The 24080-nt window shown below is 53.0% G+C and overlaps 1 protein-coding gene across 7 annotated transcripts in view; it reads left to right on the plus strand.

Moving 5' to 3' along the window:
• Window positions 1-24080, plus strand: part of IFT122 (intraflagellar transport 122) — a 104366-nt gene that overhangs the window by 78574 nt on the left and 1712 nt on the right. For 2 of the 7 annotated variants that reach the window (XM_037802468.1, XM_037802509.1), the window contains 11 exons: window positions 1657-1828; window positions 3260-3362; window positions 6911-7051; window positions 8180-8277; window positions 11522-11622; window positions 13616-13781; window positions 14620-14731; window positions 15309-15434; window positions 17052-17131; window positions 17532-17696; window positions 20541-20775. In XM_037802468.1, coding sequence (XP_037658396.1) covers window positions 1657-1828; window positions 3260-3362; window positions 6911-7051; window positions 8180-8277; window positions 11522-11622; window positions 13616-13781; window positions 14620-14731; window positions 15309-15434; window positions 17052-17131; window positions 17532-17696; window positions 20541-20753 — 1477 coding nt within the window. In that variant the 3' untranslated portion in view covers window positions 20754-20775. Of the gene's footprint in view, window positions 1-1656; window positions 1829-3259; window positions 3363-6910; window positions 7052-8179; window positions 8278-11521; window positions 11623-13615; window positions 13782-14619; window positions 14732-15308; window positions 15435-17051; window positions 17132-17531; window positions 17697-18029; window positions 18484-20540; window positions 20776-24080 lie in introns of those variants that run through there. The other 5 variants (XM_037802479.1, XM_037802490.1, XM_037802501.1 and 2 more) reach the window with 5 other exon arrangements.

Genomic DNA, 24080 nt, shown 5'->3' on the forward strand with positions numbered 1-24080 from the left:
CAGGGGCTTGCACGGAGAGATGGTGAATTCAGTCTTGGGGCTCATGGATCCTCAGACCTCCAAGGTGAGGGTTTTCCCCTCCTTCAGTCAAGGGAAGTGGACTCCACCCTTGTGCCCATGTGTGCGCCCTGCTGCAGCTGGCAGAGGAATGATGGCTGGGGTCTGGAGTGGGCTCGGGCTGAACCCTAAAGGCTATTAGTTGTCCTGGGAAAACACTGAGGCCCACGAGACAGCAGAGGCACAGATGGGGGTTGGGGAGGGGGATGATAGTTAATGGTCACAGTCAATACCCCTTGAACACGCACGTGGGGTGGGCCCACAGGCCCCCACAAAGGGACCTTGGCAGGTGACCTGCCCCACCGTCTTCTTGCCCAACAATAAAGTTTTTTTGAAGAGAGAAGAACAGATTTTGCCTCCAACATTCTCTTTACAAAAGGTGTGATACAGGAGAGAGCCAGGTAGATTTAGGGTCCTTTCTCTCTCCTCTGATACTTCATATGCCACCTTATTTTTTACCTAATATTGTTCAGGTTACCCCTGGGATATTTAACTAGTGCAGGAAAGAGACATTAAGCATCTTCTGTCCCTTTTCCAGGTCTGGTTGTAAAAGTTGCCCCTCCAGGGACATTTGGTTTGATTGGGGTAGGATGATGGAAGCTTTAAGGCGCTGTCTGTGTCACTTTTTCCTAAAAATGTGTCCCTTCTCTGCTGGGGAGTGGTATTTTTAGAAGCGATTATTATTCAAAGTACAGATTGACAGGCCTCCCTGAGCTTGCCTGTCTCTGAGAGGAATCTGTTACAGCTGCCTCCCTCTTCCTTTCTCTCAAAGAGCAGGCTGGATAGAGCCCCTTCTCCCTGGGAGAGCTGGTTTGACCCCAAACCCTGGTGACCAGAGAGAACAAGCATGTTCCATCCAGCCCCCGCATCCTCACAGAGCAGTGGGAGGGCTGGTCACCCTGGGAAGAAGTGGTGAGCCGACTGGCCAACTGGCCACTGGGGCCCTACTCCACAGTCAGCACCTTGGCCAGGAAGAGAGACGCAGACAAGCATTTCCAGAACTCAGAGCAGGCCCCAAACATCCATTCCTGCCTCTTCCTCCAGAGGCCTTGTCACTGAGAGACCTGTCATGCCCTTGCCTCTATTTTTCTATGAGAATTCTGAAAACATTGGTGGCAAGAGTACTCGGCCACTTATTCGCTGCAACATCTCGGGCAAGTTGCTCCACCTTCCACTCTAAGCCTCAGTCTTCTCATTTGTAAAATGGAAGTAACAGTACCCCCCTCTTTGGGTTGTGAAGATTAGAAGAGATCACACACGGGAAGCTCATGTCACCATACTTGGTACCCAGTAGGCTCAGTAGACATTTGTCTCTCTCCCTAGAACCTGCTGGATAGATTAGTTAATTCCTGGTCAGGGCATCTGCTAGGGGAGAGATGGTGTCTTTAGCAGGCGGCCTCTCACTGTCAGTCAGGCAAGGTTTCTGGATGTTCAGGGCACCTCGCAGGGGTCATTGCCCCAGGTGAAGCGTTGTGGGCATCAAAATGAATCAGATGCAGAACCTCCCTTGAAAAGCCCCCGCAGCTGCCATGCTGCTTCCTCCTACCAGGCACCTTTCCCAGGGACTGGTTTCCACCCTGCTTCTCTCCACCTCTCCAGGTTAATTGACATTGCCCGGAAGCTGGACAGAGCCGAGCGGGAGCCCCTGCTGATGTGTGCACACTACTTTAAGAAGCTGGACAACCCAGCCTATGCTGCCGAGACCTATCTGAAGATCGGGGACCTGAAGTCCTTGGTTCAGCTGTATGTGGAGACCCAGCGCTGGGACGAGGTGAGGGTAAAGCACTCCTCATGGATTGAGGGGACCCTCTCCCTAACACTGGGACACGGGCAGGTGGTGGCAAGGGAACCTTTGGGGTTTGGGTGGAGAGAAGCTACCTGCATTACTAGAATGGACATTGGCCTGGCAGTCTGGAGCCTTAACCTTGGATTCCCTGAACCAAAGTATCTGGGAATGTCTTTGTGGTCCCAGCATTCCATTTGTTTGTTCATTTGTTCATTCATTCATTCAGAAAATATTTGCTAACTGCCAGCTGTGCAGCAGGCCCTGGGAGAGGCACTGGGGACGTCAGCATGGGCATGACCACCCCAGTGCCTGCCGATGGTCTGAGCTGCCTCTAGCCATTACCCAAAGCTCTCATGCCTCCCTGACATGGAGGTGCACCTGTGAGACATTTAAAACCTGCTGTGTGGCATTTTGGCAGAAAATGCCATCTGTACTTTCCAGACTCAGGGCTGCCAGAGCATTTCAGGGGCCAGCTCCTCACCCACTTCTTGTCCCCCGTATCGACAACTCTGGGGTGAGGGGGCAGGTGAGAATTAGCCACGCCAGCTGGAATATGGCTGGCGTGAGGTTGGGAGCAGCAGCCAGTGTGGTCCCTGGAGAGGAATCCGCCTCAGCTGAGGATTAGATGCCCCTTCCCCACCTCACCCACCATGGTCTTCTTTACAGAGAGAGCAACAACACCTTTTCTGGGTAATAGCTGTCTGACTCTTGTCTGCCCTCTGAGCGACCCCATTTGGTGAGGTGACGAGGTCACTGGTGAGAAAGGATGGGGTTGTGACAGAGGGAATAATGGCTTCTCAAGATGAATTTATTAGAAGGAGATCTTTCAAGCAGCATAAATTAAAGCATCCTGGAACCACTCAGTCCTTGTTGTGCCTCAGGCAAACTAACTTTTTCCCAGTTGCTGACCGTGTACAGTTTCCCCTACTATTTCCAGTTCTTCTGGTCCTTATTTCTTTAAACTGAGACAGGGCCTGACAGGTGGTTGTGGAGCTCCGACAAAGCAGTCACCATGTCCCATACAGCAGTAGCAAGTCCATAAGCCGTGATGAAGGTAATGTCAATTCTGTTTCCTTAGGTGTCGCCTGCAATTAAAAGAAATCTGTTTGCAGCACTACAGGAGCCCACGCAAACCCTCAAAATAAAATGTTTCCGATTCTGTGCCGCTTCTGTGGTCCAGAAACAGACTGTGTTGTTATTGAATCCAGTCGCTTGCATATTGCTGTTAATTGCCTTTTGTTTTCAAAGAGCTGATTTGTTTTTGCATTTCAGGGGGTGGTGGTGAGGGGAGGCACTCTCCCCCTCTGAGTTGCCAGGCTGGCAAAATATGACATCCCTGATGGATTCAGCCAAGTGCGGTGTTTCCATGGGGGCCGCGGGGGCTGCTTTATTCGTGCATTTGCTCTCTTCCTTCAGGCCTTTGCTTTGGGCGAGAAGCATCCCGAGTTTAAGGATGACATCTATGTGCCCTACGCTCAATGGCTGGCAGAGAACGACCGTTTTGAGGAAGCCCAGAAAGGTAGGCCACACAGCCTGGCACCTTATGAAAGGGCAGGAGGAGCCACTGCCAGGGCACATGTTTCAGGAAGGCTGCCAAGCCCCTCCCCTCCACAGGTCCCAAGATGGGAGACATCCCCCTGGGCTGTGATGTGAATGACTGTAGATTGGAAAAAGGAGCGTGGGCTTGGGGTCAGGCAGTGGTGGCCATCACTCACTGCAGGCAGGGCCCGTCTCCTCTCTGCCTCGGTGTGCTGAGCAAAAGGCCCTGTGCACGTCAGGGTATTCTCTCACTTAAACCTCACGGCAACCCTCTGACAGAGGTACACCATCATTATTCCCATTTTACAGATGAGAAAACCAAGGTTTAAAGAGGTACAGGGATTTGTTTGTCTGATGTCACATGGCTAGGAAGTTGCTGAGAGGGAATTCAAGCCAGCATGCTGTGAGGACAAAACAGGACTCCCACCCAGGAGAGGAGACTCAGATTCTGTTTCTGGCTCAGGCAGATTGGGTGGCCTGTGCTCCTCGGTATTTCACTGGCAAAAGGGGCTGCATGTGAGGGATGGCAGCATCTGAAACAGGAGTGAGAGGGAGTGTAGAGCTTTAACTGAAAATGTTCGTAAGGATTTGAAAGATTAGCTGGCTTCTCTGTGTGTAGCACTGGCTAGGCCCTTAACCCGCATAACCTTGACTCTTCCCAGTGGCCCTACAGGGACACAGAGGCTCACTGTGCTCTGGAGAGTCACCAAGCTAGCAAGCCACAGCGCTGGAATGGGACCAGGGACCGCCCACCGGGAAGCCTCCTCCTCCTGTCTGTTTTGCTGTCTGTTTAGGAAATCTTCTACTTGAAGTTGGGTGTGTCATATTCCATAGCATCTCATTTACACTTCTATATGGTAACAGTTGCCACCTCCGGACACATTGCAGAACAAATGTCTCCCAGCTAGAGCTCCCCAGCTAAAAGCCCCCATTGAAGGACAGTGTGTTCTCTCCCCTTCAGCATTTCCAGAGCACCCAGTTGCGAAGTATCTGCATGTTTGGGCAAAACACATCAACCTATCCATCTGTCTGTGTCTGCCCTTCCAAGAATCCATCGCCATAGTAACTTGGTACTCAGACAAGAGATTGGAGATGAGAATGGAACAAAGGCAAGACCTTTTCCCTTCGCTAAAAGCAGATTGGATCGTTTGAATCCCCCCTTGTGGGCAAGGGTCACAGGATGGTTTCACTGGCCACCTCCAGTGGAGCTGGCCACATAGTAGGTGCTCAGGGAATTTCTGTTAAACAGATGTATGAAAGACTCAGAGATTTCTTACTTGTTTTCACAAATGCTTGGTTGCAAGAAGCAAGCCAGATCTTTAGTGGTTGTTGTTAAAAAGCACTCAGTTGGAGACCAACTTAGTATTTGAGTTTGGGTTCAGTTCTGAGATCTGGCACATGCCACTTTACCTTTGCCTTTGAACTCCATTGTATTGCCTATAAAAAAAGGAATAATATTCCTTCTTCTTAAGTCTGTTGTAATGATTCAGTAAGATAATCAGTAACAAAAATGCTTTGTAAACAGCCATGCCTCATACAAGTCAGGTCTTATATTAGTCACAAAGCTTTGCCCTGGAATGGAAAAGGGGGTAAAACCTAACTGATGATGGTCAGTAGTTTCATCCTCATGCTTTGCCCTAGAATTTGGCCTCAAAGGTCTTGAAGTGTTGGCTGAACAAGAATGGCCCCTCAGCAGTCCTGGTTAAAATCCTAGCATCCTTTTTTGCCAAAATGGAAAAGCCAATCCTCAAATTCATGTGGAATCACAAAGGGCCCCAAATAGCAAAATCCATCTTAAAAAAGGACCAAGTTGGAGGTCTCACACTTCCCAATTTCAAAACTTACCACAAAGCCATAGTAATCAAAATAGTGTGGTACTAGCACAAAGAAAGACATATAGACCAATGGAGTAGAATTAAGAGTTTACCATAAACCCGTACATCTAGGGCTGGTTGATTTTCAACAGGGGTGCCAAGTACATTAACTGGGGAAAGATTGGTTCCTTCAACAAATGATATTGAGAAAATGGAATAGCCACATGTGGAAGAATGACGTTAGATCCCTACCTTACACCATATACAAAAATTTACTAAAGGGATTAAGGACATAAACATAGGAGCTAAAACCATAGAACTCTTAGGAGAAAACACAGAGGGAAACCTTCAGAACAGATTTGACAATGATTTCTTAGATATGACATCAAAAGAAATAATACATAAAATGGACTTCATCAAAATTGAAAACTTGTACATCAAAGGGCATTATGAAGAAAGTGAAAAACCACCTACAGAATGGGAGACAATAATTGCTAACTGTATATCTGATAAGGATTTAATATCCATAATATGTAAAGAACTGTACAACCCAACAAAAAAAGGAAACAACCCGATTTAAAAATGGGCAAGACTTGAATAGACGTTTCTCCAAAGAAGGTAGATAAATGGCCAGTAAGCATATGAAAAGAAGTTCAACATCATTGGTCATCAGGGAAATGCAAATCAAAACCACGGTGAGATACCACTTCACACATACACTAGACGGTCTGTTATTTAAAAAACAGAAAATAAGTGTTGACAGACATATAGAGAAATTTATACATTGTTGGGAGGAATTATAAAATGGTACAGCCACTGTGGAAAACACTTGGGTGGTTCCTCAGAAAGCTGAACATAGAATTACCACATGACCTGGCAATCCCACTTCTTGGTACATATCCCAAAGAACTGAAAGCAGGGACTTGAACAGATATTTGTATACCGATGTTCATAGCAACATTGTTCACAAGTGCCAAAAGTGGAAATAACCCAGTGTCCATCAGTCAATGAATGGGTCAACAGAATGTCGTACATCCACAAAATGGAATATTGTTCAGCCATAAAAAAGAATGAAGTTCTGATAACATGCGACAACATGGGTGAACCTTGAAGATGTCATGTTGAGTGAAATAAGCAGACACAAAAAGACAAATATTTTTATGATCTTGCTTATATCATATACCAAGAATAATCAAATTCATAGAGACAGATAGTAGATTAGAGGCTACCAGGGACCAGGAGGTAAAGGGAATGTAGGGTTATTGCTTAATGGATGCAGAGTTTCTGTTTAAGCTGATGAAGAGTTTGGGTAATGGGTGCTGGTGATGGTAACACAATATGGTGAATGTAATTAGTACCACTGAATTGTATATTTGAAAGTGGCTAAAATGGGAAATTTGGAGTTGTGCATATGTTACTATAATAGAAAGTTTAAAAAAAAAAATGCCCCCTCGGGGTTTTCTTCTTGCCCTGCCTTTCCAAAGCAAAGAGGCCTTTTGCCAGCCAAAAAGGAGTATAACTGACTGTACTTTTTCAGGATGTAGCCTTCATTATTTATAGCCTCTGGCCTAAGAGCTGGCATCCCAGCAACAAAGCGCTACAGATGCTCCAATAAGTGCCCAACTTCCAAAGCAGCCCCTCGCGAACCTCACACAATTCCATCCTGCCTCCTTGTCTGACTCCCCAAATGACGTGTGCTTTTGTGCCCCTCTAGCGTTCCACAAGGCCGGGCGGCAGAGGGACGCCGTGCGGGTGCTGGAGCAGCTCACGCACAACGCCGTGGTGGAGAGCAGATTTAATGATGCAGCCTATTATTACTGGATGCTGTCCATGCAGTGCCTTGACATAGCGCAAGGTAAGTAAACAGCAGCCAAGCCGCTCATCTCCCCAGCCCTGCTCTGGCACCAAGATAAGCATCGAAGGAGCTGGGAAGTTTTAATTAAAGCCCTGGGCTTGTTTACTGGGTGTATTGTCCATAACCCTGTCTCACAGCTGCAGAATCTGGTCATCATCTTTTTCCAGTTTGCCCCTAAGCACTGAAGATGGAATGAGGGCTGTCCTGGGGTTATGGGTGGGAGGTCCTGCCCTGTGTTACTAATTCAGAACCTATCTCTATCCTGCTACCTGGGAATTCATGGCTGGACCTGGATGAGCACTGGTTTAAAAAAAAAAAAAAATGAATTAAATGAGAAGATGAAAAAGAGATCACTTTACAATAACACACTCCAGATTCTCACTCATCCCAGGCAGAAAAATTGCTTCCATGTTGCTTTCTATCCTGAGACTTCCCATGATGCACTGAGGGAGTTTGGGGTGACCTTGGTTACGGGGAGACGTTCTTCTCCCCGGATCAAGGCCAGTGTGCAGGAATGGAAAAAACGTTGGAATCGGAGGCAGCTAGGTGATTTGCAGCAAGTCACAATTGCCACTTCAGCCTCTCCATCCCCACCTGCCCCAGCTTCCTTCCTAGGGCTGCTCTGATCATCACAGAAGCCCTGGGTAGAGTTTGAAACTGACCAGCCCAATAGTAAGCTGGCACTTTGTCACCCTTCTGGCCAGTGGTTCATGCTTTTGAAAAGGAGCACCAAGGGCAGAGGCATGAAAGGAGCATGAATGAAGCTGACCCTTGTCCCTACCAGGCTCCGCTGGCATCTCCAGGGTCAGTGACCCCTCCCTCTCATTGTGGCTGGTGCTCCCCTGGTGGGAGAACCCAGTAGGGCATGGCATGAGATCTGGGAGAGTAAGAGAGAAATATCCTCCAGCTGTCCCTGGCTATGTGCGTTGGTGGCCAGCCCCTAGTCAGAGCTTTTCCCATCTCTGCACCTCTCCCCACCAGCTCCCCGGCCTGGGCTATGTGTTGGGGAAAAACCCTCATTGGCAGTGGTGCCACCCCCAGCCCTGTCTCTGTGGCCAGGTGGCAGCCACAGACGTGGTTTGACGCTTCTTCTCTGCCCTGTCCTCACCCCCCTCCCGCTGCACACAGCAGATCCTGCCCAGAAGGATGCCATGCTTGACAAGTTCCACCACTTCCAACACCTGGCTGAGCTGTACCATGGCTACCACGCCATTCAGCGGTACACGGTAAGGTGGCTGGGAGATGGCACTGGGGGATGCCTGGCAAGTAGGGCCCTGGGTCTGTTTTATAGGGCAGCAGACCCCTAAATATAAAATAAACCCACAGAGTCATGATGAGCTGCTGACAAATCCTAGTTTCCTTTGCAGGGGGAAAAGTTTGACACACAGCAAGCTATGGAGTTCTGAATTAGTAGTCTGGAGTAGGAATGGATTTAGTTGCTTTATTCAGGCAAAGATGACTCAAGCAAACTCTGTAGCCAGACAAAGGATGGTCTCTCTTCCCAAAAATTGATCAGGGGCTGTAAGTTCTATGGGGACCTCTTCTCTAGACGGGTGAAGGCCTGAGTCTAACCAAAGGGTTGAGTTCTCTTCCTGACCCTGCCACTGGCTTGCCGATGTCCTCAAGCAGTTCACTTCCCCTCTCTGACCCTCAGTTCCCTTCTGTATAAAACAGGGTTAGTTTGATCTACAGAGACCCAAATCATTCTTTTCATTCTCTAATTCTTTTGATGGCACCATTAAAATCTGTCCCACAGCAGTGAGGAACAGGTGACAACAACTTCCTTATCCCAAACACTCCTAGTCGCTCAGCAAATGTTGAGTGAGCTCTCCTTTGTGAGGGGCCCTGTGTTAAGCTGGCAGGATTTATCCAACAGTAGCCAACTTTTATCGAGCACTTACTACAATGTGCTAAGAGCTTCATTATGTCAATTCATTTAATCCTTTCAACAAGGCTGTGAAGTAGGTACTGTCACTCCCATTTTACAGATGAGCAAACCAAGGCACTGAACAGAGGGACCCTACAGCTAATGGGTGGCAGAGCCAGGACTTGAACCCAGGCAGGCTGCTCCCGAGCCTGGGTGTTGGTTTGGAATGTGAACTCTGGGGGCAGGCCTCTGGCCCCATACCCCAGCTCCACCATGGGACCTCGGGCAAGTCATTTGCTTTCTCTGTGCTTCAGCATCCTTTATTTTAAAAAAAGGGGGGGGGGGGGTACTTACAGAACTTATTCAGTGGGGTGGTTGTGAATTTGGAAAGCACAGGAAGGGGGCCTGGCATGCTGAGACCCTCCATCAGTGTCACCCACTATAATTGCTGCCCCATTCAGAGGCTCCAAACCAGCCGTCCTGCGGCCTGCGCCCCTCCAGGCTGAGCAAGCAGCTCGCAGCTCCTCAACACCCTGGGCAGTTTTGTTTTTTTTTTTTTAATACAGTTTTATTGAGATATATTCACATACCCTACAATCATCCATAGTTTACAATCAGTTACTCACAGTACCATCATATAGCTGTGCATTCATCACCACAATGAATTTTTGAACATTTTCCTTACTCCAAAAAAAAAAAAAAAAGGTAAAAAAAAGAGCACCTAAAACATTCCATCCCCCCATCCCACCATATTTTTCATTTAATTTTTGTCCCCATTTTTTTTGTCCCCATTTTCAGGCTGCTTCGGGGCCTGGCTGTTTCTCTCCTTGCTCTTCACCTCCCTCCTCAGCACTTGGGAGCCTCCTCTCCCTGATCCACCGAGCCTGCCCCAGACACATGTGGCACCGCAAGTGTGCGGCCATCTCACACTAGCTGGACCCCGGCCCTTCCACCCAGCTGGCCACTCCTTCAACAAATCCTCCTGAGTCACAGGCCCTGTGCTGAGACCGTAGGACCTGGTGGCAAACAAGACTGTCCCTGCCCCTAAGGAGATAGTTATCCATCTAATTGAAATCACTATTTTTTTTAAGGACAAAAAATTATTAAGAGATAGGTATTAGATCAGGGAGCACAAACAATGTCATCAAGAAATATGAGCCAATGTCTTGAGCTGATGTATGCTTACTTACCAATGTGAATGAGGGCAAGCTGTCACTGTATAGTTCCCTCAAGGCAACCCCAAAACCAAGCCGAGGGAGATAAGCAAGAATGGGGCAGTGATGAAGAGGGAGGGCATTCCTGGCAAGGATCGCAGCACGTGCAAAGGCCCGGAGGTGCATGGTATTTTAGGGTTTGGCATCAGGGTCCCGCAGAGCAGCACTGACTCAGATAAGCCTGGGAAGGGAAGTGCTAGATCCCTCCTGTGATGCCTGGCTGCTTTCCCAGAGGAGAGGTGCTAATCTTGGGGCTGCTCCTGTTCTCTCTGGGACATTTCTTAGCTCCCACACTTGGTGCAAAATAACCAGAGGCAGGCTCCCTCCTGGCTCGCACCCAGAAAAGGATGCAATTTCAGGTTTTCTTGGGTTCTTGGAACTAGCAGAGGCTACAGAAATGTAGGTGGAAACTAAAAAGAAAACTCTAGGACTCCGCGCTGAAGAAGTTAGTGAGTCCTCGGGAATTTAGGCCAATTAGGGGCTCAGCCCTGGGGCTTAGTGACCAGTGAGGCTTAGCAACATTCCTAAAGAAATGTCTGTTTATGACTGTGCAAGTGCTTGTGAAGGGGAAGGGCAGCTGGCCTGCTCCAACCATCCTCATCAAAAGCTTTACTAGAAACCAGCAGTCTCACTTTGCACACAGTGTGCCAGATTCCTTTAAAACAGAGTACTCCTAACCTTTTATGACCCACCTCCCGAAAGAAAATTCCCTGTGGTCTTCTGTGCTGAGCTTCTGGTAGCCTCTGGGTGCCAAAGATCTATTATGCGACTAATGTAGATTGAGTGCCTCTCTGTGTTGGGCCTGTGCCACGTGTGGGGGGAGCAAGGACGAGCGGTGGAAGAACTCCACGGGGGCGTACTTGGTGGGCATCAGGCTGGTGCTATTGGAAAGCAGGAGGAGGAATGCAATTTCATGCCATAAAAGGTTAGAAGCCTCCGTTTAAAGGCTTACTCATATCATGTACATCCTGCTAAATTGCGTGAACGATCTCTTTTGGAACTAATTGGAGAGAACTTTAGTTCAAGGAAATGGAATCATTACCAATCCTAGGGGCACCGCAGCTCAGGAGAAAGGCAGGCTCTTGGATTTTGAAATCAGGCCTGTGTTTGAATCCCAGCCCTGCTCTGTTCTAGCTAGCTGACTTGGCACTTCATCTCTCCAAGCCTCAGTTTCCTCCTCAGAACAGTGAGGATGAAATTGCATACCTCAACCGATGATGTTAGAGGCCAGATGACATTGGTTGTAAAGCACCCAGCCTATAGTAGGTGCTCAATAAATGGAGCCACTCTTTATTGTAGTAACTCAGAATTGCCAGTGTCTGTTTTGGCTTGGCTCAGCAATGGCTTAACGGAAGAATTCAATCCTGGTTGGCTTTTCTCTTGTTGCAGGAGGAGCCATTCAGTTTCCATCTTCCCGAAACCCTTTTCAACATCTCCAGGTTCCTGCTGCACAGCCTGACCAAGGACACCCCCTTGGGCATCTCTAAAGTGTATCCTTTCTCTCACATCCACCCTCTGTCTATCCCTTTTGTCTAATTGCCCCGAGAAGTTCCTTCCAGAGCACTTTCCTGGCAGAACCTCCCCTCTCTCCAGCAGCCCTCAGGGAAAAGAGAGAGAGCTTGCCCTAAGGCTGCTGTGTTGTGTAGCAGCAACTCAGCCAGGGAGCCAAGGGGCCAGTGCCAAGAGAAGCAAAGCTTAGTTACAGGCCTCTCTTGGCTGGGCCCAGCTTTAGGTCTCTGGCCAACACACTGTCCCCTGTCCTCCCAGAACCCACAAATAAGGATGTGACTGAAAGTGTAGGAAGTACCAGGCCTTCAGACTTGGAATCACGGGTATTTCCCAGGGAAGGGGCAGGGTGGGGAGGGTGTTCGGTCTGGATATATGGAGCACCTGCTGTGTCCCTGGTACCAGGCCAGGCACTGGTGACAGAGCTGCTGCTGGGGGGTGGGAGGGGACAGGGGGATGCTTTCAGGACCTGGGGACAGGTCAGTGGGACATGTGCTGTGACAATGTGGCCTAGGTCTGGGTCATGGTCAGGGAAGGCTGCCTGAAGGAAGTGACCGCATCCTGAAAGCTGAGGTAGCCGGATGTCCCGGGGGAGCCCCAGCACGTGGACAGGCTTGGAGAGAAAGAGAGTACGCTATAGGAGAGAGCTGAAGCCAGGCCTGGTGTGGGGGCAAGGCTACAGAGGGCAGCAGGACCCGGAACAGCCCGGATGGCCTCCCTGGCTGGCGAGTTTGCCTCTCCTTTCCTGGCAGCTGAGAACCCCTGAAGGGCTTTGAGCAGAGAAAGGGCCTAAAGGGTTTATACCATCAGAGACTACTGGGAAGCGACCAAAACCTTTAAAGGTCTCAAGAGTCATAAAAGTCATAATTATCTCCTATTCACTTCTAAATATCACTGATCTCTTGAACCCCTTCCCAGCCCCAGCCCCTCCTTTCTGGAAGGAAAATCTCTCCCAAGAGAAAGCCGAGAGGTCCTAATTGGTGAGGATTTGTTTCCCTCAGAGTTTCCAGGCACATCATTTACATTTCAGGAGAAACTCTTCCCAAATAGAGGGACACTTTGACCAAGGCCCCTGCTGCCTGTGGGATGGCCAGCCTCCCCCAAGGAGCCCTGTCTGCCAAGCCTGTGGGGCCTTGGCACCTGTACCCAATGTTTGCAGCAAGTTCAGTTCAGTTCAGCAAAGTTTGATTGAACCCCTTGTCCTGGGCCCACCTTGGGCCCAGCATCTGACTTTGAGGAGCTCCCATTGGAGACGCAGACAAGGAAACTCTCCTCTGTGTAACTGCTGGCGTCCGAGCTCCAGGGTGTCTCGCAGGGCGGTATGGGGAGCCAGAGTGAGGGGAGGCTGATGCTTGCCGGGGAGAAGCGGGGAAGGGCATAGAGCAGGCCGGGGCAGGAGTGAGTGCAGACATGGACTGGGCACAGCCAGAGTCTGAGGTGACCTGAGGTCTGAGCACAAAGGCTCGTCAGCTCCAGGCCGAGGAGTTCAGAGGAGGATGCAGAAACCAGCTGAGCTTACCCCTCAGAAGTGACCCAAGAAGCCCTGGTAAGGTGCAGGCACAGGGAAGTGCCTGTGTGCTCCCTGGGCAGTCTGGGATGGCTCCACCCAGCAGAGCTGGCGCCCCAGGGCACTGGTGCCAGGCATCCAAGTACTTGCTAGAAGGCTGGGCTGAGGCCGGGAGAGCCATTTGGACCTGGTTGTGGCACAAGATAAGACATTGGGAGGCCCAGAGCATCTAAGCAAAGTTAAAATATTAATGGAAACTGCATTGTCTTTAGCTTTGGAAAAATCCTTGGGCCTTTATATCCGAGAAGCTCACTTATATCTTATACATGTACAAATGCCCTCCTTGGGCTCCTGCCCCTTCCCGGCCAGCACCAGCATGAGCCATGTCCTAGCCTGGGACCCCTCTAAGGGTGGGCAGTGCCAGCCCAGATCTGGCGTGGTCTCTGTTGTCCTTAACCCCCTGCCGGCAGGAACACGCTTTTTACCCTGGCCAAGCAGAGCAAGGCCCTGGGTGCCTACAGGCTGGCCCGGCAGGCCTATGACAAGCTGCAGGGCCTGCACATCCCCGCCCGGTTCCAGAAGTCCATCGAGCTGGGCAGCCTGACCATCCGCTCGAAGCCCTTCCATGACAGCGAGGTGAGGGCCTCTCCACCCCCTCTCAGCTGCCTTCTGATGACTTCCTGCCTAGCCTTGGGCTGCACTTGAAAGATGGCCTACCCCGCTCTCAGCGCTTTGTGCCCCCCTTGCCCGAGCAGCCCCTGGCCTGCCACCTCCTTCACAGCCTCTGCCCCTCTCTGCTCTCCACTTGGCCTCTGTGCTCCAGCTCGCTGCCCCCACCCCCAACCCTCGGGCCCCAGCCCTCCCCCAGCCCCCCTGTATTGCTACAGCCGGGCTGCTCTGCCCCTGGTCTTGCTGTCTTCCCCTCAGGCCTGGCCGCAGGGCTCACCCTCATCCTAGGAGCCCCCCCACCCCAGCTCCTTCCTGGAACCAGACTTCCTTTCTCCAGCAAACCTGCCCCTCAGTCTCTGCAGCCCAGGGCTGGGCCCAGCCCTCTTCCCAACCCAACCAGCTGCTGCCTCTTTCATGACCCCCTTTCAAGCCAAGACAGGAACTTGGCATCAGACAGAGCTGGGTTTCAATCCCAGCTTCCCCCATTTCCTAGCCATGTCTGAATCTTTGAGCCTCAGTTTCTCCATCTGTCAAATGGGATACTCAGCATGGCTTTCACAAAGTTGGCTGTGAGGACAAATGAGACAGTGCAGGTCATGTGCTTAGCCCAGGCCCTGGAGCAGGTGAGGGGTCAGGACTTGGTGGCTGCGGTGATTGCCATTCCTTGAGTGCCTTCCTGTGAAGGAGGCGCCCCTCAGGGTCAGGGCCCCTGATGTCTCTGCATCCCCTTAGCTTGCTTCCCCTAGCCAAGGAGGAAGAGGGTTCCACGCCCCTCAGGCGGTCTGTGGGACTGGTGGTTTTGTAGGAACTGGTTCCTTTGTGCTATCGCTGCTCCACCAACAACCCATTGCTTAACAACCTGGGCAACGTCTGCATCAACTGCCGTCAGCCCTTCGTCTTCTCTGCCTCTTCCTACGGTGAGTCCTGGCAGACGGGACGGGGTGCACTGCACAGCAAGGGGCTGGCAGGTCTCAATGCTTCTCGGTGCTGCGCCGTCAGGCCGTACGCATGTGCACTCTGGGAACAGTGTGACATCCACATTTCCTGACCCAGCCCCCGAAGCACCACCTCTCAGGCTCTGGTGTGGAACTTTGCATAAAGGCACTGCACCAAGCACAGCGATGGGCATGTGCGTGGTCTGGGGCAGGATGGTCCTCTCAAGCCCCAGGCTCCTTAGATGGCGACAGAAGGTTCCAAAGCCCCTTCCCAGGAGCTGGGTAGAGGCCTCTCCTTCTCCCTCAGAGGGGAGCCCATCAAGCTATTGGGGAAAGAAGGAAGGGCCAAAAGCTGCTGTCTCCCCCATCCCCCCTTCCCCAACCGCACAAGCTACCTCCAGACCTCAGGGGATGGAGAGGGCCATGGCTGCCTCTGCTTTTGCAAAGGCTAGCCGGGTAGGGAAGGAACTCTGGGGCTGCTGCCCTCACCCTGTACTGCCCCACATCCCCACAAGGCTGCCACCTCTTCAGCCTCTTCCCCTTGACCTTGGCCCTCCAGAGGTGCTGCACCTGGTGGAGTTCTACCTGGAGGATGGGATCACTGACGAAGAAGCTGTTGCCCTCATTGATCTGGAGGCCCCGAGACATAAACGGGAGAGCAAATGGCAGGAGATCACAAGCAACAGTATCCTATGCCCCGGCTGGAGCCCTGAGCCTGCCAGCTTGTGCCTGGGTCTGGGAGGTGGATGGGAGACGGGGCCAGCAGGGGGCAAGGACGGAGGGCAGGGGCCAGGATATGACAGACCACCGCTGAGTCCCAGCCTTGTGGCCCCAGAAAGATGGGGGAGGGGGCAGAACTGGGCAGAGAGCTGGCCCAGGTGCAGAAGGCTAAAGAGGGGACCATGAGAGCTCACAGGCCCAGCCATGGCCCAAGGACCAGGGGACAGCTCCTGGGTCCTTCCCTGTGCTTCCTTCCCCTGAGGCCTTCCCACCCACTCTGGCTCCTAAGGGAGCTGAGAAGTGGCTAAGACAAGTGTACAATGCCTTTTCCAGTCAGATCGGTTTCACATGTAAGTGACAGAAACCACTTAGTGGATGGACAAACGAAAAGGAGTTAAAAAGCCTAGCAGTGGGTGAAGGCTCTGCAGGGTCCCGGTGCTCAGGCAGCACCCTTGGCTCTGCTGTCCTCTGGGCAGCACCCGCCCATCCCTCCAACATGTTGATGGGATGGCCTCCAGCAATGGGACCCTGCTTGCCATCAGCTGGCAGCCCTGGCAGAAGCACTCTCCTCCCAGTCGCCATGGCCAAATCCCCAGGGTGTGCCCTCACCCAAGCAGCTAGGACCGGGGACCAGCCCTCAGCACAGCCTCTGGCCTGGGGAAAGGACTCTGGTGACTGTCCAGGCCTGGGACCTGGCTTCCCAGGCCCGTGCTTCCAGACAGGAATGTGCGCACGTTCCCCCTGGGCATCTGGCTCAGAAGGTTCTGGATGGGGCCTGAGATACTGCATTTCCAGCAAGCTCCCAGATGGTACCCATGCTGCTGGGTTGTGGGCCATGTTTTGAGAAACAAAGGTGAGAGGAAAACCCAGAGAGTTGTTTGCTGAAGAAGGGAGACAAAAAGGCATGTCCTCTGTACCAGCTCACTGCACTCCCCACCACCACTACCATTCAGATTCTTAGGTGGGTTGTCTGTGTGTGCAGGTGGCCTTGTCCTGTACCTGGCTCTGCCGTCAGCTCCCATTGCCCTGGGTGCCTTCCCGGGGGGAGCCCTGCTCTCCCTGGTCTCCCACCAGCTCCTGCACTGCTGCCCCGGGGACTTGCAGCCCCTAGTGGGGCCCAGCCCCTCACCTACTGCTGCACCTCACACTTGCCCTCAGACCACCCAGTGGCTGCCAAGGGGTCCTCCAAGAACTGCTGGGCTGGCTGGCCGTGGTTTCTGACAGGCTCTACTGTTTCTGCTCCCCATGCTGGCAGGCCCTCAGGCATTGTCCACACCATGCAAGCCCCACAGTCTGTGAGCGGGTGGGCGAGGGGCCAGCAGAGCCCTTCCTCCTCCTCTCCCAGCCTGTGACCCGCCACGAGCCTCCTCCCTGGCCTCTCTGTCTCCTTCCTCCATCTGGAAACCTGTTCCACAGACCTTGCCGCTCTCCCTGTTCAGCCCTCCCTTCTCCCAGGGAGCTATAGGGAGACGGATGCACGAGGCCTGGATGCAGCTCCAGGACACAGAGGTCAGCCTCCAGGGTGGGGGGTGGCCTGTTTCCCACTTCTTCCCAGATGCCTTCCTTGACCAGATGCCTCCAGATTCTCAGACTCTGAGGCTTGATGAGACCATGGACTCCACAGGGGATGATGACCCATTCACAGCAAAGCTGAGCTTCGAGGTGAGCGCCTGAGGGATGGGCCACTGAGGCACGGCCTACTGGGAGGGTGGTCTTAGGTCCCTGCTCCTGTGCACATGGGGGACCCCAGTTAGTGGATGTGGCCAAAGAGGATTGGCCAGATCTTCTAGATGTGGCAGCCGGGAGGGTGGGCAGGGGAGCAGAGCAGCCAGAGGAGCTGGGGCTGTCCTGAGGCCAGGGAGCGGGTGCATCTGTGGGCCCTGAAGAGGAAGTGGAGGGCAGCTTCCAGCTCGGCCTGAGAAGGGCCTGCTCCCTGTCGGAGCTGCCTGGGGCCTGTGTGACCTGGTAGGGTCTGGTCAGGGTGCCGGCAGGGAGATCTCTGGTCCAGGGGAGCGGGTGGCCAGGGCTGAGCAGGGCCGTTGCCCACCCGCTTCGCACCCAGCAAGGTGGCTCGGAGTTCGTGCCCGTGGTGGTGAGCCGATCGGTGCTGCGCGCCATGAGCCGCCGGGACGTCCTCATCAAGCGCTGGCCCCCGCCCCTGCCCTGGCAGTACTTCCGCTCGCTCCTGCCCGACGCCTCCATCACCATGTGCCCCTCCTGCTTTCAGGTAGGCGCCCACCATCGCTGCTGTCACATGGCCTTGTTTCTTCTTTCTGCTTCCTTTCCGAGTGCCCAGGGCCACGGCTCCCTGTGGGGAAGGGCAGACCCGGGCATGTCCTGAACCCTCCCCGTCTCACCTGGGTCCTGGCAGGCTTTCCCCAGGGGGTGCCCTGGGCTCTCTGTGCAGCTGCCCTCCATCTTGGAGGTGCCCTGTGCCTTTGAACTTCACGCAACCCTAAGGGGCCCGCCCCCTCCCCATGCCCCTTCCCAGCCCTGGGCACAGGAGTAGCTGAGCTGTGCTTTCAGCCCTGACCCTTCCAGATGCCTCCCCTCTCCACAGATGTTCCACTCGGAGGACTATGAGCTGCTGGTGCTCCAGCACAGCTGCTGCCCCTACTGCCGCCGGCGCATCGATGACCCTGGCCCCTGACGGCCCCCGGGCCCCTGTCCCCTCCCGTCCTGCCCAGAGCAGAAAGAGTTAAAACTGTCAGAATGTGACTTCTGCCCAGATGAAGTTTGCACTGCTAGGAGCGCCTCGTGCAAGCACGTAACGAATTCCTATTTATGGCATTTCGTGCCTTGTAAACAGCACCAGGAGATGGGGAAGAGAATGTACATATATTTTCTAAGGAAAAAAATCTGTTCCTTTGCAAGCGGCTCCGAGTTGTTCGTGGCAGCCTGCTGGAGTCCACAGATCTGCCAGACCATTAACATGTACACTTTGCGAACAGATTGCCTCAATAATTACAAATAAAAGGGCTACTTATTTTCATCAGTGTCTGCATTTTCGCAAATCTTCATATTGTCTGCAACTTAATTTCCTTATGCAAAAGTGCACCTGTTTCTCATTCAATCCGAGAGGAACATTATATTTGTGTGCTCTTAAAATCTAATCTAATCGACATGGCAGTGTGGGAAGGGGTAGGGGAGCCGCTATTTTTTGTTTGTTTGTTTTGGTTTAACGGGACTCCTTCTTAACAAGAAAATAAGATACCTGACTCAGAAGAAGATGGCAAGGAGGTTGAAATGTCACTTCGTTCAGGGCTCCCCCCACCCCCTCGGAGATCCTGGGAGCCCCTCTGCCACCTCCTCCATCAGTCCCTGCAGAATCTGGGTCCCGCCCAACTCTCCATCCTCACCTTCTGCCCTGGCCGCTCCTCTCACTTTCCCAGATCCCACAGAGACTCCCTCTTCCCTCCATCTCTTCCAGCCAGTGGATTCCATTTGAAACTCCAAGTGGCTGAGATCCCTTCCCTGGAGTGTCCCAGGGGTCAGCACAGCGGCCCTAGGGTGTGGCCCGAGAGCAGATGAGAAGTTGGGGAAGGAGCCCTCATGCTCCTTGGGGACCTTCTCTGTGCCAGCACACTTCATGTGTCTCGGTTCTCACACTATCCCTGTGAGGGAAGTATTATTACCATTTTACAGCCAGTGGGGAAGGGGTGGGGGCAGGATCCGGGGCCCAGGGAGCTCCACCTGCCCAGGAACCAGCAGTTATACGAAGTGCTTTATACAAAGTCCTGGGCATAGCCAGCGAGAGGCAGGAGAAAGGGAATTGGGTTGTCAGAGAACATGCTGACAGCCACCCCTCGTGATTAAATATTGATACCTCACAGCTCGTCTAGGGTGTGGGCAGGGCTGGATCAGTGTCCCCATTAGAGGGACGAAGACACTGAGGCCCAGAGAGGCTTGCAGGGACATATCACCCCGTGGTAAGGGCCAGAGCTGGAGCCTGAGACCCGGGCACCCCCACCCAGACCACCCCCTCCTCCCACCTCCCTCTGCATCTCTCTTTGGCGACGATGGAGGAAAATGAAGGGAGCCAGACAGTTGTGCCAACAGAACTCCTCCGTGGAGTGTCTAATTACTTAGGATCATGCGTGCTCCCTCTCTTGCTAAACATTTATTAATGTGTTAGGATTTCCATTAGCGCGTTGCTTGAACTGAAATCATTTGCATATGGCTGGGAAAAGAGGGGAGAGTTAAAAACAGCCCCAGCCGCCCAACAGGCGTCAATCACAGTGACAGATCAGATGGTCCCTGGCTCGAGGCAGGGGGAGGGGGCCCAGCCCGAGACTCCTGCTCACATCCTCTCATCTGAGGAACATGGAAATGAGAGCTCCTGGGGCCCAGGATCTGCCCTCACAGGGAAGTCAAGGCCTGAGTCTGAGAGCAGTCACTGGAGATCCCGTTAAAAGAAGCGCCTACTGAGGCCAGACCCTGTGCTCACAGCTTTCCTTGCATTATGTAATCTTCACCAGTGCTCTGAAGAGGGGCCACTCACCCCAGCCCCCCTACACAGATGCAGAAACCAAGCCTCAGCCACACTCACTTTTCGTATTTACTGAGCCAAGACGGGATTCAAACCCAGCTCTAGCTGCTGCTTGGAGGCAGCATGTCCTGCTCCTCAACTTGTTCTGACCTGCATGGGGATTTAACTGAGTCCAGACCTCCAAAGCTCAAAGGGGGTTAGGATGAGGCCCCCTTTGGCCCAGACACAGGTTCCAGCCACTGCTGTGCCAGATGCTTGATCGCTGCACCTCAGCGTCTCCATCTGTAAAAGGGGCTTGGTGATGATGGCGTCCAAGGAGGAAACAGGCCCAGCCAGAGGAGCGGCCTGCCTGAGATCGCACAGCTTGGAAGAGGCTCAAGCTGGAATTTGGATCTCTTGTCCTGAGTCCTCAACCTGTCACTGACATGGTTGGAAGAAGGAAGTGAGGAAGGGTGAGATCTGGTGACCCAGGAGGAGCCCTGCCTCAGCCGGTGGGTGTCTGTGGGCCTCAGTTTCCCGTCTGTCCCCAGGAGCGCCACGTGGCTCCTCCAAGACCAGTGCTGTGTCTTTTCCCTGCCACAGGGTGTGTGTGCCAACGACAGAGACCCCCAGACCTTCCACTTGTGCCAGCACTGCCCTTGGGGGGCAGGAAGGAGACTCAGCAAAGAGGCCATTACCTGGACGGGGCTGTTAGCCTGGGTCAGGCACTTGACATCAGTGTTCCTCATACTCCTCCATCCAGACTCCAGAATCATCTCCCCAAAATGGAGACTGCTCGCACGCCTCAGCTTATGACAGATAACACCCAGACTCCTAGGTATGTCCCCCTTCCCTGCCACCCCACCCCAGGGCCCCAGCAGCCACCACACCCACCAGCTCTTCTCCTCTGGGTCTTGGCCTGGCCTTTGCCCCTGCCCAACCCAGCCGCCCTGGGGAGCCTTCCTGGCTCCTCCCTGGTCTGCCCCTTGCTCCCCTGGGCTCCCACAGTACCTGAGCTGGGAGTGAATGCCCAGTCCTCGCAGTTATTTTCCCCTTGTCCTCTGCCCCCTGAGACTGGGAGCTCCTCAAGGGTAAGGGCTGTGCCAGATTCATCTCAGTGTCCCCAGCACCCAGCCCAGGGCCTGGCCTACCAAAGGTGTTTGGCAGATGTTAAGATTAGGAATGAAAGAGGAAGGGAAGGAAAAAGAAGAAGGAAGGCAAGGAAGGTAGGAGAGTTGGTTTGTCTCCTTCCTTTATCCCTGCCTTGACATTCTCAACTCAGTCTAAGGCCTCACTCCCTCACTTGGCCCTGACGATGGAGCCAGGTGGGGCTCAGCTACGTTAGGGAAACCAGGAGGGGGAAGCTGCTGACCCAGCAGCACCTTTCATGCTGAGCTTAAGAGCTATTTGCGCACCTGTAGCTAAGCCCCTAATCCTCCATGGCCCACACCTGGGACTCCCCAAGGGGTCAGAGCATGGGGAAGCCTGAAGGGTGCTCACTCAGTGACAGCCAGTCACTGGAAAACTGTGTTCCTGCCTCTTGCAGCTCCTCATGCCCCCAGCCTGGGTTCTCAGCCCAGCCATCGACATGCACGGGGACCCCTCTCTGCGCTTCCTGTCCCTGCAGATAAAAGAGCTCAGGTTTTGAGGTCAGAGAGGCCTGGCTTCAAGTTCCAGCTCTGCTGAGGAGCTTTCACCTCTCTGGGCCATGTTTCCTCAGTGGTCAGAGGGCGTGAGCCCCACCTCTCAGGGGTCAGGAGAGTTTGTTCATTCATTCAACAAACATCTGTGAGCACTCACTCAGCTGGGAGCTGGGGGTGTGGCAGGCCAGCCCTGATTCTGGAATGAGATGGGCAGTCAAGAGGAGACAAATAACAAAAGACAACTGCTGAAAGCAATTAGTGCTGTGGAGAAAATAGAACGTAATCAGGTGGGAGGCCTGGTTTTTAGGGTGGTCAGAAAAGGAGTCTCCATGAGTGTGAACTCACACAGGAAAACTATCTGCTAACATTCCTAAAGCACTCACTAAGCACTCCCAACAGCCCTGCAGAGAAGGAGCTATCATTATTCCCATTTTGCAGACCAGGAAACTGACACACGGGGAAGGGAGGGCGCTGAGCACAGAGCTGGGTCTTCTCTCCCAGCCTTAGTCCAAATGTGAGTGTGTGTCCAGGGGACACGCAATGTGGGGAGCACAGGTGTGAGGTGTGAAGTTCCCTAACCCGGTGCTGGCTGGGAGTGGCCCTTCTCTTGGCCCTGGTTAGGCTCACCCTGCCCCACCTGTGGATGGGTGAAGCTGCTCAGAGGTGGCCTAGTCCCAGCCAGCTGAGGCCAACAGAGTGGAAACAGGGTTTCAGGGTGACTCAGGGAAAGGGACCCAGAATTCAGGGCCACCTCTACCCTCAAGCGTCTGTCCCAGGCCAGTCTGAGTCAATCTAGGCCTTTGGGCCTTTTCCACCACCCCAGCTGAGTTCTGTTTTAGTCATTTATACCGTAGTGTGAATGGCTGGCAGATCTTTCCCTGAGGGCTGTCTTTGATGGGGGGCTGGGGTAGGGGAGGGGGGGAAATGCCCCCATAAAACTACTTGAATGGGCTGAAGAGGCATCAGGAGACCTGTATCCCACTCACTGTAGGATGCAGCCGGAAAGGTCAGAGGAGTGACTTCCAGCAACCGTTCCAGCTCATTCTGGGAGCCTGTCGATCTGAATGGAGACCACTTTTTGTTTAAAAAAAAATCCTTTAATATGCTTTGCAGAATACAGAGCACCTGTCACCTCCGTGGTGGCCTTTAATCCTCCCAACAGCCTTGTGAGGTTGAGACTGTTAAACTCTCTTAGGAGGAAACTGAGACTTACAGTAACCTAGACCCATTCATTCATTCAACCAAAAATATTTATTGAGCACCTACTATATGCCAACTTCTGGCGATACATTGGTGACCAAAAGAGACAGAAAGCCCAGCTCTTTCTAGTGGTGGGAAAAGAATCCACGAGGCTCCCGCTCCGTGCCAGGCACCGTGCAGGGCTCTGGAGATCCCCATCATGAACAAGACAGACCCAGGCCCACTCTTGCCAAGCTCACATTATAGCCCAGGAGATGCACAAGAAACACATGAACAGGATAGAAATAAAATGCTTCCAAACTGCCATATGCCTTAGGAAGGAGGAAGGAGCCAAGCCCAGCGCTGAGATCCAGGTGGGCTGGGGTGAGGGTGAGGGGCTCAGCCTGGCCTGGTGGGCTGGGCGTGGCCCCGCTCTTGGCCCTGGAATCCAGCCGGTGTTCATCCTCTGCCCACCGGGGTCAGCGTCAGAATCAAACCCTCCACCTTGACCTCATTGGCATTGGGCCTAATCGCCTTAACCTGGGAGAGTTCGGCACCCCACCCTCAGCTCATTCCACCAAACCCTTCCTGTGGAGCAAGCCCTGGTGGATACTGCCTTGGCCAGATTGTGTGTGGGGGGAGGGGGGCTCTTGAGGCCTGGGTGGGCTGGGAGGAAGGGAAAAGCCCTGTTCGGAGCAGATAGGATGGAGGGACCCCAGGGAGGGAAGAGAGAGGGTGAGAGGGCTTCGGGGAGGGAGGTCTAGAGACAAGGACACTTAGCCTGGCCACTCAATTCCTGCCTCGGGGCCTTTGCACTTGCTGTTCTGTCTACATGGACATCTCCCCACCTCTCCCATCTTCCTGTGGCTGCTTCATCCTGTCATTAAGTTCTCAGCTCAAACTTGCCCTCTCCAGGGAGGCCTTCCCCAGGTGCTCTCTATAAAATAGATGTGGAGGGGTGGAGTGAGTCTTTACAGGGGCTCTGTTTTATTTTCCTCACATAACCCTTGCTATTCTCTGAGCTTGTCCCATTTTTATTGGTGTCATTACTTGTTTGTGGCCTCCTCCCCTCCCCTCACTAAAATGCAAACTCCTGAGGGCAGGGGCTTTCTTGTTTCCCTGCTGTGTCTCCTTGGATGGCAGTAGGTGCTTGATAAACATTTGTTGAACACACACACACACACACACTTACACACGCACATGCCCACCACTTGCCGAGGCCTGGCTGGGGACACCCACATCGGTCCCTACCCTTCGTTCCTCGGTGAGTGTTACCACATGCCCCTTAGCATCAGCACCCAGGTCGTCTGCCCCCAAAGCT

The sequence above is a fragment of the Choloepus didactylus genome, chromosome 1 (assembly GCF_015220235.1).
Source record: "Choloepus didactylus isolate mChoDid1 chromosome 1, mChoDid1.pri, whole genome shotgun sequence".
Classification (NCBI taxonomy): Eukaryota; Metazoa; Chordata; class Mammalia; order Pilosa; family Megalonychidae; genus Choloepus; species Choloepus didactylus.